Genomic DNA, 12,995 nt, shown 5'->3' with positions numbered 1-12,995 from the left:
AGTAGAACTTAATATATTCAGTGGCTATTGCAAGATATATCATAAAAGGCTTCCCAAGAAAGTTTAATTATACATTATTTCTGGACAAATACTTAACAATCAGATCATTTCTAGACAGGAAACTCCAGGTTCTCCTCGAAAGCCGAACATCTAAACAATACGATATCAATGCAGGTTTTCTTCAAGTGTCGAATATTGGACGTTAATTATTTCTTGTACAGTAGAATCTTGGTATACGGCATAAAAATCTAGTAACAAAATACAGGTAAGGTTATAATACATATGTAATTAATCAAATACCATTATAAATAACACCGTAAGGCGGGAAAATGCCTTTAATCAAGGGCTGGAAAATCGTATCTTAGAGCCACCGTATTCCGTGGTTCTGTTTCATAAACGATCTCCCTAATAAAATCGTGTCTTATATAGATATATTTGTTGATGACACCACGCTTTAAAGTACGTAATATAGAAAATGAATGGGGATATATCCAATGCTGAAATCCAGAGGAACGAGCGTCAAACCGTAGTTTAGGGCATTGCTAAGGCTATCACAAAGAAGGTGGGCTGAGTTTACCGTTCTAGATTAGCCATGCCAGAGAGTATCCTATATCATCATGGTCAGAATTCGCCCATGCATGGGGTATTGTGACCACACATGGTCTCGTGTATCTACCAGTAATCTCTACTCTTAGACAAGTTTTAAAAAATGTCCCAAATCTATTAGGTTCTGGAGTGTCAACCAAGCTGTAAACTGTTCCATAGCAATTGTTGATTTAGAAAGTATTTTAGTTGTTTAAGTCTTCGTAGCATGAAATGTTATCTATCGTTAGATACATCCCATTATCGAATCCGTGTAGTTTTTCAATGTTAACACCATTTATAAATATAACATTATGTATAGAAATATTCCAATTAGTTTAAATTATTATCGAGATATTAGGTGCGAGTTGCAAATGAAATATCGAGGATTTAAAACGATTTTTTCTTAGATGTTTCGTGGATTTTATCAAGAAAAATGATACTATTCAGTTTATATTTTTATTGTCATACGCAGTATATTAGTGCAGTTATAGGATTTTAATTTTGTACAATTACATTAAATTAAAATAAATGGTTTTGACTTCGCCACAATTGCGATTTGTCATGTTTGCCGATTGTATTTTAATATTAAAATTTAAATGATACTGTTGCATTCGTTTAACTCAGAACGTTCTATGCAGACATTTGCAATGTAAAACTCGACTCACTTTTTCTTAATTTAAAGCAGACATTTATTTACAGGTACTTTCAGAATAACGCTTTCTCGCTTGTCCAAAAGTCTTCTTGTATTCCAATGCGTTTAACAAGACTGCCCTCTCAAACACATGGTACTACGTCCGGCCATGTTTAACAGACATCTTTCTGTCGCTCTGTTTAATTCGTCTATATCTATATATTCGGCTACGTTATTATTATATCTTTCCTTCTTCCTTTTGTTGATGTCACCTCGCACACGGCTCGATTGTTTGCATAGAGCAGCTGCTGCTATTATAAACGCGTTCGACTTCGGTTCCAACTTTTTAAAAAGACATGAAGATCCAATAAAGCACGATCTTAATTATTGGAATTTCTGCATTGCTATATCATTGTCCACGTAATAATATAATATTCATAGACAAACAATTTCTTATATCCTATTCAAAACAAATTGAGTTAAAAAAAATTATATACTATCATATAGTCACTTGGTCTGTCTGTGCGAGTGCCTTCCCAATGGACCTTAAATCTCTGAGCCTATATATTTTTTTTAATTTCATACAGATGTACTTATACCTGGAAATGTTCTTATGCAAGTTTTCTATCGAAATGCATCCTATAAGTATCGATGAGAAAAAATCACATTAAAAACAGAAAGCCCAATTTTTACCAAAGTTTGCACGTTTCTGTAGCCTTACATCACAAACGTATTTGAGAAGTTCGTCAACGTACGAGCAGAATTTTTCCGCAAGTAACATCAACAGTATTTTCTTTAATAGAACAGGAGCGCGTCCGAAATGAATGCTTCGGGTTAGCTAATAATTAAATCATATTTTTGTACTGGAAAAGGATTATTCAATTTATTATCTTACTAGCGGGGGTACCCGGCGTTGCCCGAGTGTTTGTTTCCGGGACGGGGGGGTAGTTTTAAAAAATGTTATGGTAGGTAAGTAGGAAGGATCAAACCCGGAGTCATGAGTAAAAGTAGGAAAATAAAGTGTGAAAAAAAAACAAAACAAAAAAAACATCTGAAACGTTAACAGTTCGGCCACCAAGAAAAGTCCATTCCAGTTGTTTAGGAAAAAAAAAACAAAAAAAAAACGACTACGGTAGGTCGGCGCGAACGTGAAAATATAATGTGAATTATCCAGCACGCTAACCACTACGCCACAGAGCACTGCAGCTTAGTTTAGTGATTTTAAATAACTTCACATGAAAGAACTACGAAGCCAAATCGGTGTTCTCTTCTCAACTGTTCCTTGTGAACGATCCCCAAACGGTGTTAAGTGGTGGCAGGGGGAGGAGGAATTTATTAGAGAGAAAATATTTTACCACTTCCATTGATCTTAACCGATTTTGGCCGTGACTTCTCAGCAGAAAAAATATAGAAATTTAAGATTATCGAGGAATTTGAGAAAACATAAGCCTATAACACACCTCAGATATTGTTCTACCGTTTGTGCATATTATATTTGCATGAAATATCTTGATTTGTAATCCTATTAAGGTCAAAATCCAACGGGAAAAATGAGTTCATTTTATTTATATAGAGAAGAGATAGAGAAGAAGATTTATATTAAAAACACTTTGTATGTGCATGTGTATTTGTTCCCTATAGCTTCCGAAACGGCCGGGTAGATTTTTTTTTTAACTGTACACGGATGCGTTCGTTGTGTCTGCGTATGGTATTACATATCAGAACCCCTCCAATAAGTATTAACAATAGACAAAAAATAGTTTTTCTTACAAAGGAGTCACCACTTATCAAGGTACAGAGGCCACTCAAGGATAAAGGTAAATGAGTGTACAGTAGTCAATGGGACACTATAATAAAAATAGAAATAAAAAATTTAGTAAATTGGATTACTTAAGGAGACAGCTCATCAAGAACTTGTTTACGATTGACTTGGAGACAACGTTGTAGTCAGCTAGAAAGCAGGCAAACGGAACAAAGTTCCACAGGCGTGCAGTTCTGAGAAAGAAACTTTGTTCATGAAATCTACGCATAGTTTAAGGCACAAATAAAGAGAGAGGGGGATATTTTTCATAGTGGTTTGAGCTAGAAGAGTGTTTTTCGTGAAAGTTTTACGATGGGTGACTATAGATTGGAGCTCAGACGAGTACTTGCCATGAAATAACGATAATGCAGAGACAGGCTCGCAACATCTTCCTGTGGAAAATAGGTTTCAGAGAAGTGAAAGTGGCATCCCCTACTAGGCTACAAAATATATTATGAACTATCAAGGCAGGCGAAGCCACTTTTAATAGCTCCTGTTCACACGTGGTAACAGTACTCTATCCTTGGATGTACCTAGCTCTTATACAAGTACAGAGTTGCATTAGCAGTTAGATTTCTATTAAAGCAATAGGACCCCACCGTTTTTCCAGGTATCTTGGCAACAGATTTGATGTACGTGTTCCATTTCATATTAAGAGTAAAGGTCAAGTCCAGAAGCTTGTCAAAACATGGGGCCTCCCAAAAACAAGAGCTATTCAATAGCGATCAGAGCGTTGATGTAATGAGTTAAACTATGTTTTAGGTGCATTAAAATTAACATACAAACTCTTTCCTCATCGTACAACGAGCTCAAGATCAGTGGAGAGCAAATCAGAGCGATTGTTCGTTTATGACCTTGGAAATATTTCCATAGACGGCAGTGTCTTCAGCAGAAATGTCTACGAATTATCTTAGGATGTTAATTGGAAGATCATTAATGTAGATCATGAACAGAGTTGGGCCTAGGATGAACCCCTAGGGAACTCCAGCATTGATACTGTGGGCTTATGATTTCTGCTCATCAACCATCAACTACTATAAGTGAGAAATTATTTCAGAATTAAGATATTTCCAGCTATAGTGTAGATGGAGATCTTATAGAGTAGATCATTCTGCCATACCTTATCAAAGTGCCTTGATATGTCAAGAGCAATTGGCCTATAAACGAAGTTTCCATTGAGAAATTCGCCGATCCTATAAGGTATAACCGTTAGCACATCTGCTATAGAGCTAGCAGAACGGAAACCATATTGCAGGTCATTAAGAAGGTTAATTTTGCTGAGGTGGTTGACTACTTCTCTATTTAACAGATTCCAGCAATTTACTCATGGCGCACAGGAGACTTATTAGCTTGTATTGAGAGGGAGATGGCCGACAACCTGAATTCTTAAATACGTGGCATACTGATAAGGTTCTACAGGGTCGAGAAAGCAATTCTCCTTAACACAACGCTTAAACAGTTTTGTAATTTAGGAGTTAGTTCTGGTTGAAGCTTTTTCAGCAGTAGGATTGAAATGCCTTCAGGGGCAGTTGCATAACTGGAATCAAGGTTTTTGATTAGCTTGGCAACATCTCGCACAGATATATGTATGTTGCATAGTGTGTTTTCAGACGTAGGAGGCAATACCTGGGTTTGGAAGCCTTGATCGCATAGGTTATAATTAGCTGCAAAATTCTTGGCGAAAGAAGTCCGATTTTCACCCAAATAAACACTTTTATAAAGTCTAACATTGGTAGTGTATTTACTAAGTTTTTTTCACCGCACAAGCAGAAAGGCCCAGTAAATGAGATAATCATTATTATTTTTATAATAAGGCAAGAGAAAGTTCGAAATGAATGTTTCTGTTTAGAGTTCAAATTAAATGTGATACTTGCTCTTTACATTTTAAACTTCAGGCCATCATATAAAATAATTTCATAAAAGCAAATATTATCTACAGTGCAATGTAAACAATAATGTATTGAGAACTAATTCATTGCGATGGGGCATGTGAAGATCCCTGCCCTTACACCGTGACGGGTTTCTTAAAAAACCAGCAGTAAATCGATTTGATTGAAAAATGGCTGGTTTCCCGATTTCAGTGACAATAAAAAAATATAGTAGTATAGGGCATTTGATTATCCTTATTCCATCCCGGACAACCTCAGAGCTCTTTGCCAGTAAAATATATTTATGTATAGAAACATGCAAATGAGTTAAGTTTACTAAGATCATCAATACAATGTCAAAATGGAAAAGAAAAAGACCGACAGATCAACGTTTCGCCAATCATTAATGTAAGCTTTATCAAGAAAAGTGAATACAGGCAAATAAGAAACATTTCGCATACCGTGAAATTAATTTTACCTTTTTCTTTTACATATATAAAACATGTAGAATGTAGCTCATAGGTAAACGTACATTGTGTTGACATATTGCGAGAAATGATTTCGGATTTCCCTTTTCTGATTTATTTCATTAATAAATTAAGCACGAGCCAATCACCTTTAAAATGTTGAGCTTCTTTCTGGAGAACAGTATGGATTTTAGTAACCCCGTTTTACTGATATATAAAGTATCGTCTCTGAACGCATATATCATGCATTGAAGCTAAACATGATACCATAATAGTCGCCCCCCTTGCACCAATATGCTTTGTTTAGCTGTGAAAAGTTTTTGAAAAAAAAATGTTTCATTTCGATATAATTTCAACTTTATGTAAAACCGTCCCAATGTTATCAAATTGAGACCAAGTTGCAAAGAGCAAAATAAAAATGTTAAAATAACAAAACTCTAAAATAGTTTCACGTCGATTTAAAATTCTATAAATTTAGAAGCGATAATATCAACCTGAATATAAAATATAAAACTGAATATATTTATATATATGTTTAACTAACAACGTTTGTGATAATTTAAGCGAAGGAAAATGATTAATAAACACGTTTCATAAAACCTAGGCAATTGTCCTTTTCCTCTTGTTAGTGTAATATCAAGAATTCGAATGTAGTCGTATAAATCGGGCAAGAATCTTTGGAACGTTCCTTTCCGAAACAATGTTTCCAGGCGTTGAGATTGCCCCAGCGGCAAGACACTGCAAAGATAGACTATCCAATGGGTTATCTATAACGCCTTTATGTATCAATGCCTGCATGGGCATTTCGCCACTGGAATTCACGCAATCGATATGCCCACCGGCTTCGATCAACACATTTGTCATGTAATGCAAATATGGATCCCATCTCCTGAGGCGCGCGACCAGGTGCAAAGGGGTGCAGTTAGACGCATCGCGGCAATTGACGTCGTTTGTGTGGTCAATTATAAAAGAGACCACCGGCAGTGATGATTTCATTTTAATGGCCTTGTGCAACAGAGTAGTTTCGAATGGAGGGGTACACGTATCAGTTAATTTTCGAATTTTGTTTCCAATCGATTTTTTTTCTTCTACGCCGAGATCATAACCCGACATATAATCGATGTTCATGACCACAAGAGCTAAGAGTTCTTCGTAGGCGGCCCGCTGAAACTCAACTGCAACCGATAAAAGACGACTCCATATGGGATTATTTAATTGCTCGAACAATTTGCGAAACCTGTACAAGAACATAGCTTTATCGCCTATATACCTAGCAAAACGGTAGTGAAACAACTTTTCCATTGCATGAAGGGCACATTTGGACGGTGGACAGGTGTGCGCATGCGGGAAATAAAAAAGCTCGGAAAGTATCTTTAGAGGCCGAAAAAGGTCATCTTCAAACAGATATTGTTCGGCTACCACCTCAAATGCGTTCTGCGTCAACTTGCTCGAGCTAGAAAAATGTCGGAGAAAGACAAGTAACCCCTGGATAGAATAATTCCAGCCCCCACCATGCTGTAAAATACCAATATCTTCTATTGTTTTAAATTTAATTCCGAGATCCATTTTTAGTTTTGTGGTATTTCCATCTAAATCCTCTATGCGAAAAACTCTTCGAATTTCAAGAGACTTCCTCCAGCATTCGAGACCTTTCTTTTTGTCTGACGCAAAAATTATTAGCCTCGCCCCGCACAATTCCAGTTCTTCCACGTAGTGTTTTACATTGATTGGTTCGTTGTTAATTAATAAGGTTTCCACGTTTTCTTGGCCATTTAACATGGCTAAGTAGAGTGCGTTTTCTTTGTCCGGAAAATCCTTGGCAACATAGGCTTTAATGTGGTCAATATCACCCGTAGCTGCAGCTTTTAAAAAATCTACCTTGTTCTTAATTTGACCATAGTATTTGCACCTGTATCGCGTAATAACTACAACAAAGACAGCCGCTCTTAACATCACGGCATGTGTACTTGGTCGGTTAATTCTCTCATCTTTAAGCATCCGAACATACAACAATATATAATTCTTATATTCATGAAGAAGGTGAATACAAGAAACGTCTTGCGAAGTGTCCCAGACGATAGCTCTGCGCTGTATAAGTAACTTTACGATGAGAACGCCGTAATTCGATATAGATTCTCGCCGCGTCGGTGACACTGTTTCTGTACTATCGCAGTAGTCTATGTTGATATCAGCACCGCATTCTTTGGCGAGGTGTTTTGAGACCTTTCGGTAGCAGAGTTCGCACACAGGATGAAGGAATGGTTTGTCGCAGATCATCTGGTACAGCACTGACTCTACTGTTGGTGGGGTCACCCAAGAGCATATTGCATTGCGAAGACTCCCGCGGATGACAGCTGAACACGCTTGATCTTTTTGAAGTTCTTCTGAACAATTGCTGGAGTTGTCGACCATCTGAAAATCAAATAAATAATTTTAGCCAAATAAACTAAAGACAAACATTTTTAATAGAATAAATGATACGTAGAACGCTGTCAATGCTAGAAGTAATATGCCTGCTTTTTGATAAATAGCAGAAAAAAATAAGGGATTTACATTTAGGCAACCCTGCTTAAGCTCTTCAGGAATCCTGCATTCGATATTTTGAAGAAAGATCTATTTATCAAATAGTAGGCGTAACAAATTTAATGTAACGATTGTGAAGTTAAGCACGAATATTGTTTTGGTTGATTATGCTTGAACCGCATTTGATAAAGAGGTTTTACTTCGACATATTATAGAATATACATCAGTTTTAAAATATATCACTGTAGATGTTGTGACTTAAGTAAAATTCAATAAAAATAAAGCCTTACAAAAGTCAACACCGGCACATTTTCATTTCTGGCATCATAATAGTCTACAAGGACTAATTTATTTACACAACGCGTACAGTGCTTCGAGTAAAATACACGACAGTATTATTTTGATAGTTTCTTAAGTGCATTTCATAAAGTAATAAACAAATGTTCATTTTAAAGAATCGAACTATTAATTTACTTACCCGCACATCCAATGGCATAAAAAAAAACTATTATCATCGCAAGCATTAATTAATGAGAAACGAATTAGCTTCCTTTGTAGTCGCTTTTGGGTTTGTATTACTGTACACAGATTCGAAAAAGTTGTCAAAAAACAAATATATGACAAATAAATGTTATCAAAGGCAAGATAAGTTACTTTTCTACCAAACTGGATATATTTTTTGTGTTTTTATTCAGTATAACATGTTTATTCAGTTCGAAAAACATGCAGTGATTACCGATGTATTGGAAAATTCAAAATGGCGGCCGACTCACTCTCGGAGAGGGTAAGTTTGGGAAATGTATTATAAATAATAAACTAGAAAAAATACTGTTAGTAATTCGCTTAATATATGTTACCGTGACATAAGTTGGCATATATTCGGTTGTTTTTTAATAGTATTTTGTCTAGTTTATTATTTATAACACCTTTTCCCACACTTACCGTGTTAAAGAGACAGTCGGCCGCCATTTTGAATTTTCCAATACATCGGTAAACACTGTATGTTTTTCGAGCTGAATAAAGATGTTACACTGAATAAAAACACAAAAAATATATCCAGTTTGGTATAAAAGTAACTGATCTTGCCTTTGATAACATTTGTCATATATTTGTTTTTTGACAACTTTTTTCTAATCTATGTGTACAGTAATACAAACCCTCGCTTTTTATTAATTAAAAATCATTAATATTTCGTAGTTTAAGGTCATATCCAGTCCCATCTTTAAGAAGTTGATTACGGGGAGGTTGAAAATAAGAAAATCTCGGAATACCCCAACCTCCCGATATTAAGAACGGCTTTCGGAATAAACACCCTTTGCAGGTTGGACAACCAGTGCATTTTCACCATTCAGTCCTGTAATAATACGTTATCAATTAATTTTGCTAATCGCGTATTTCCTTTTTGACCGATTATTGTTTAATGAGGTCAGTTAAATTATTTTCACAAGACTTAATAAGCTTAAAATACAAATAGTACTGAAAAATTAAAGTAAAACGAAAACGGAAGATGGCAACGTGAAGCTACCGCATTTACAGTCTCGAGAATAGCTTAAAACTTGTAGTAATACGAAAATATTTCCGTGATATCTATTGGGTGGGTTTCTATTAGTATCGTGGTGTTCTTTGAGTTTTGGGCGATTCTCGGAATTTTAAAAGTTCAGCTTGTTGTCGCTATTATTGTTTTCGCTTAAAATAAGCGCTCAATACTACTTCCGTTTTGTCTCTATTATTGGTTGAATATAAAAAGTACTAAATGTTTATATTTAATGTTTATTTTAATTTAATATTTAATGAAATCCGTTAATATAAAGAATACTAAAATGTACTAATATAAAACGCACTACTTTACGTTTTGTCGCTATAATTGTTTTAATATAAGCGCTCAGTACTACTCCTGCCGCTATTGTTGTTTTCGTTTTAATATAAGCGCTCAGTACTACTTTCGCTTAAAACTAAAACGTTTTCAGTTTGACCCTTTACTGCAAAATTGTACTTTCAAGTCGTCTTTCAAAAAAAAAAAAAAAACCTGTATGGGAAATATTTCTATTATAGCTCGTTAGGTCAACTGGTCTTCAAATGCTGTCTATACATGGTACAATATTTTGGCGTATTTTTTTTCTTTTAACTCTTCCTCGTGAGCTCAGTACATAAAGTCATGATTAATTTTATTTATTGCAAAAAAAAAAAAAAAAAATAGTTAATGGTTAAACACAAATTAAATAACTTTTAATAACATTTGTTTATACCACATTTGGTTTATTTTTCTATTGTAAAAACATACGCAACATTTTATATTGTTAAAAGAAAGGTAACTTGTACAGTTTAGTCAAGACAGTAAAAAATGAAAATATCTGGGGAAAAAAGGTTATATTGAACGTATCTGTTATGGAACGAAGTTCTCCGAAAAAAAAAAAAAAAAAGTTTCACTTAATTTCATCAAGTAATATTTTTTTTTTTTTTTTTTTTACAGCGAAAAAAAAAATGTTATGATAACGAGCAAAAGGTTCGATTTCAGGAAGAAAAGCTAGAATTTACATGGAGTTATCTTCCCGTGGTGTGTTCAACAAATTTCAAAATGGCTGACTTCAACGCTCTCTCATAAGAACATGTTTTTCCGCGGTAAAAAACAAAAAAAAATGATCAAATTAAATGAATTTTATTTTCGGAGATCTTCAGTTCAAAACAGATATGTACAATATAACATTTTTTCGATATTTTCATTTTTTAATGTCTTGACTCCACTGTACAAGTACCAAAAGAAGAAGTGTTAAAACACTTGTGACTATAACGCTTAAAGAAGTGATAGTGTTATACGTTAAACAATTATTTAAAAAAAAGCCGCTTAAGTCTAATATATAGCCGAATTTAAACTAAATTAATTTTCGACACTTTCTATAAATACGCAATAAAATTTCGTCAAACAGAGCGGATAAACAAGGAAGTTAAAGGGTCGTATATTAGAAATGCAATGGGGGTTGTATGTGTGTATATATATATATTCTTTGGGGGGGGATAAAAAATTTGATGCTAATGCAGAGAGTGATCCGCGCTATCTTTTAAATCGTATTTCCACGTTTAATTAAAGTTGTGTTTTTTTTTTATTCAATTTTTCAAGTACAGAATAGGTACAAAACACCCTCTCTTCATGTTAAGAATGGCTTTTTTAAATAACATTATTTCAGCACGGATCATTCTCTGCATGAGTACCCAAAATTTTACAATACCCGAATATAGACCAATGAACAATGGATTATAATTAAAAATAAAAATATTTAATAAACGGGAAAGAATTAAAGAAATCAAATTAAGTCCGAAAAGATTTTTTTGTTGTTTACCGAGAACTTTAAATAAAATGGTTTCTAGAATGTTTTTAATTGATAGGTAAGTGCGACCTGCTTAGGATCGTGTACATATCGACACTAGAGTTCGTCTACAATATAAACATTATATATTTTTGCTTTGTATGTAGTGAATAATACATAGCTTACCTGGGTGTATCTGCCGGAGGTGAGGATGCTCTTCCAATACTCAAGAAGAACAATAACCTTGTGGTTATTTGTACAAACAAAGTAAGGTAATTGTTCTAAAACCCTTCCGCCTTTGTGAAGAGTTACTTCATTCCTTTATTTTTATGTTACTGGATATATTTTGTGTTTTTATTCAATGTAACATGTTTATTCAGCTCGAAAAACATGCAGTGTTTACCGATGTATTGGACAATTCAAAATGGCGTCCGACTCTCTCTTAAAAATTGTAAGTTCGAGGAAAGGTGTTATAAATAATAAACTAGACAAAATACTATTAAAAAACCACCGAATATATGTCAACCTATGTCACGGCAATATATATTGAGCGAATTTCTAACAGTATTTTGTCTAGTTTATTATTTATAACACCTTTTCCCAAACTTACCGGGTTTAAGAGAGAGTCGGGCGCCATTTTGAATTTTCCAATACATCGGTAAACACTGCATGTTTTTCGAGCTGAATAAAGATGTTACATTGAATAAAAACACGAAAATTATATCCAGTTTGGTAGAAAAGTAACTTGTCCTGCCTTTGATAACATTTATTTGTTATATATTTGTTTTCTGACAACTTTTTCGAATCTATGTGTACAGTAATACAAACCTGAGAATAGTTACAAAATATCCTATCTATGTTAATGATGGTTTTCTTAATAATGACGTTATTTCAGCCGGCGGATCAAATAATGCATAAGTACCGTAATTTTCTATAACGATTTTAAAAGAAATGTAAAAGAAACTCAACAGAAAGAAATACCTTTAGTTGCTGTTCGTTTGAAGACTATTAAAACAACGTTCCTAGACCATTTGAAGTATGTTTTAATAATTTATGTGCAATGCATGACGGGAAATGCGTCTAAGCTTTAATCTATATATTTATAAAAAGAGAGAACGTGGGTGAGTGTGAGGACACTTCTCACCTATATACCCAACAAATTTTAAATATACAGACTGGAAATTTGGTATATAGGGGATTCATATATGTGGAAAAATTTAACTGGTTTTCAACCAAAAAAAAAAAATGGATGTTAAGGGGACTAAATTTAAAAATTGTACTTGTCGGGCATCGGATTTTAATCTATTTGTAAAATGTTTCGCGAATGCGCATGCATGAAGCATGATAGCTTTCTTATGTTAAAAATAAGTACGTTTGAAAGCACTTTATAAAGAATGTATCAAGCTGGCATAATTTCTATCGTACTAGACTCCCTGTCTGAAGGTTTTGGTTTCGATCTCAGCTCGAGTCTTTTTTTTTCGGGGGGGGGAGGTTTCTTCATTTTTTTAAAAAAGAAATTTAACGTTATTTCCAATACCTAGTGTATTTAATTTTATAATCAACAACAGTCTGTATTGATCAAAATACAATAATATGCGTATTTTACGACTGGGCAACGCCGGGCGGCCTGCTAGTTATATGATATTTGTATCGACAATATCAATGGCTGCACAGGTATTTGCATCGCCTGTAACAAGAGAATTATAACAAAACTAGAAGACGTATGCAGCGTTGCCCGGTATTAAACGTAATCTTTAATTCCTTTAAATAACATATTAAAACCGGAAAGAACTTGAGACGTGTGCAAGCGAGTATTAT

At 34.4% G+C, this 12,995-nt stretch overlaps 1 protein-coding gene across 1 annotated transcript; it reads right to left on the bottom strand.

Moving 5' to 3' along the window:
• Positions 1–4,567: 4,567 nt before the first annotated feature.
• Positions 4,568–12,286, bottom strand: LOC145254693 (protein fem-1 homolog C-like). The gene is made up of 2 exons (XM_080113355.1): positions 12,159–12,286; positions 4,568–7,764 (listed from the first exon to the last, which is right to left on the bottom strand). Exon 2 carries the CDS (start codon positions 7,762–7,764, stop codon positions 5,989–5,991), a length of 1,776 nt encoding a protein of 591 aa, XP_079969481.1. The 5' UTR covers positions 12,159–12,286; the 3' UTR covers positions 4,568–5,988.
• Between the last annotated feature and the right edge of the window lie 709 nt (positions 12,287–12,995).

The sequence above is a fragment of the Euprymna scolopes genome, chromosome 30 (genome assembly GCF_053919585.1).
Source record: "Euprymna scolopes isolate OS-2025 chromosome 30, ASM5391958v1, whole genome shotgun sequence".
In the NCBI taxonomy this organism is placed as follows: domain Eukaryota; kingdom Metazoa; phylum Mollusca; class Cephalopoda; order Sepiida; family Sepiolidae; genus Euprymna; species Euprymna scolopes.
This window is presented reverse-complemented; position numbering and strand designations above follow the sequence as displayed.

Coding starts and splice junctions, on each gene's coding strand:
- LOC145254693 (XM_080113355.1), bottom strand. CDS start 7,764: ATGGTCGACAACTCCAGCAATTGTTCAGAAGAACTTCAAAAAGATCAA.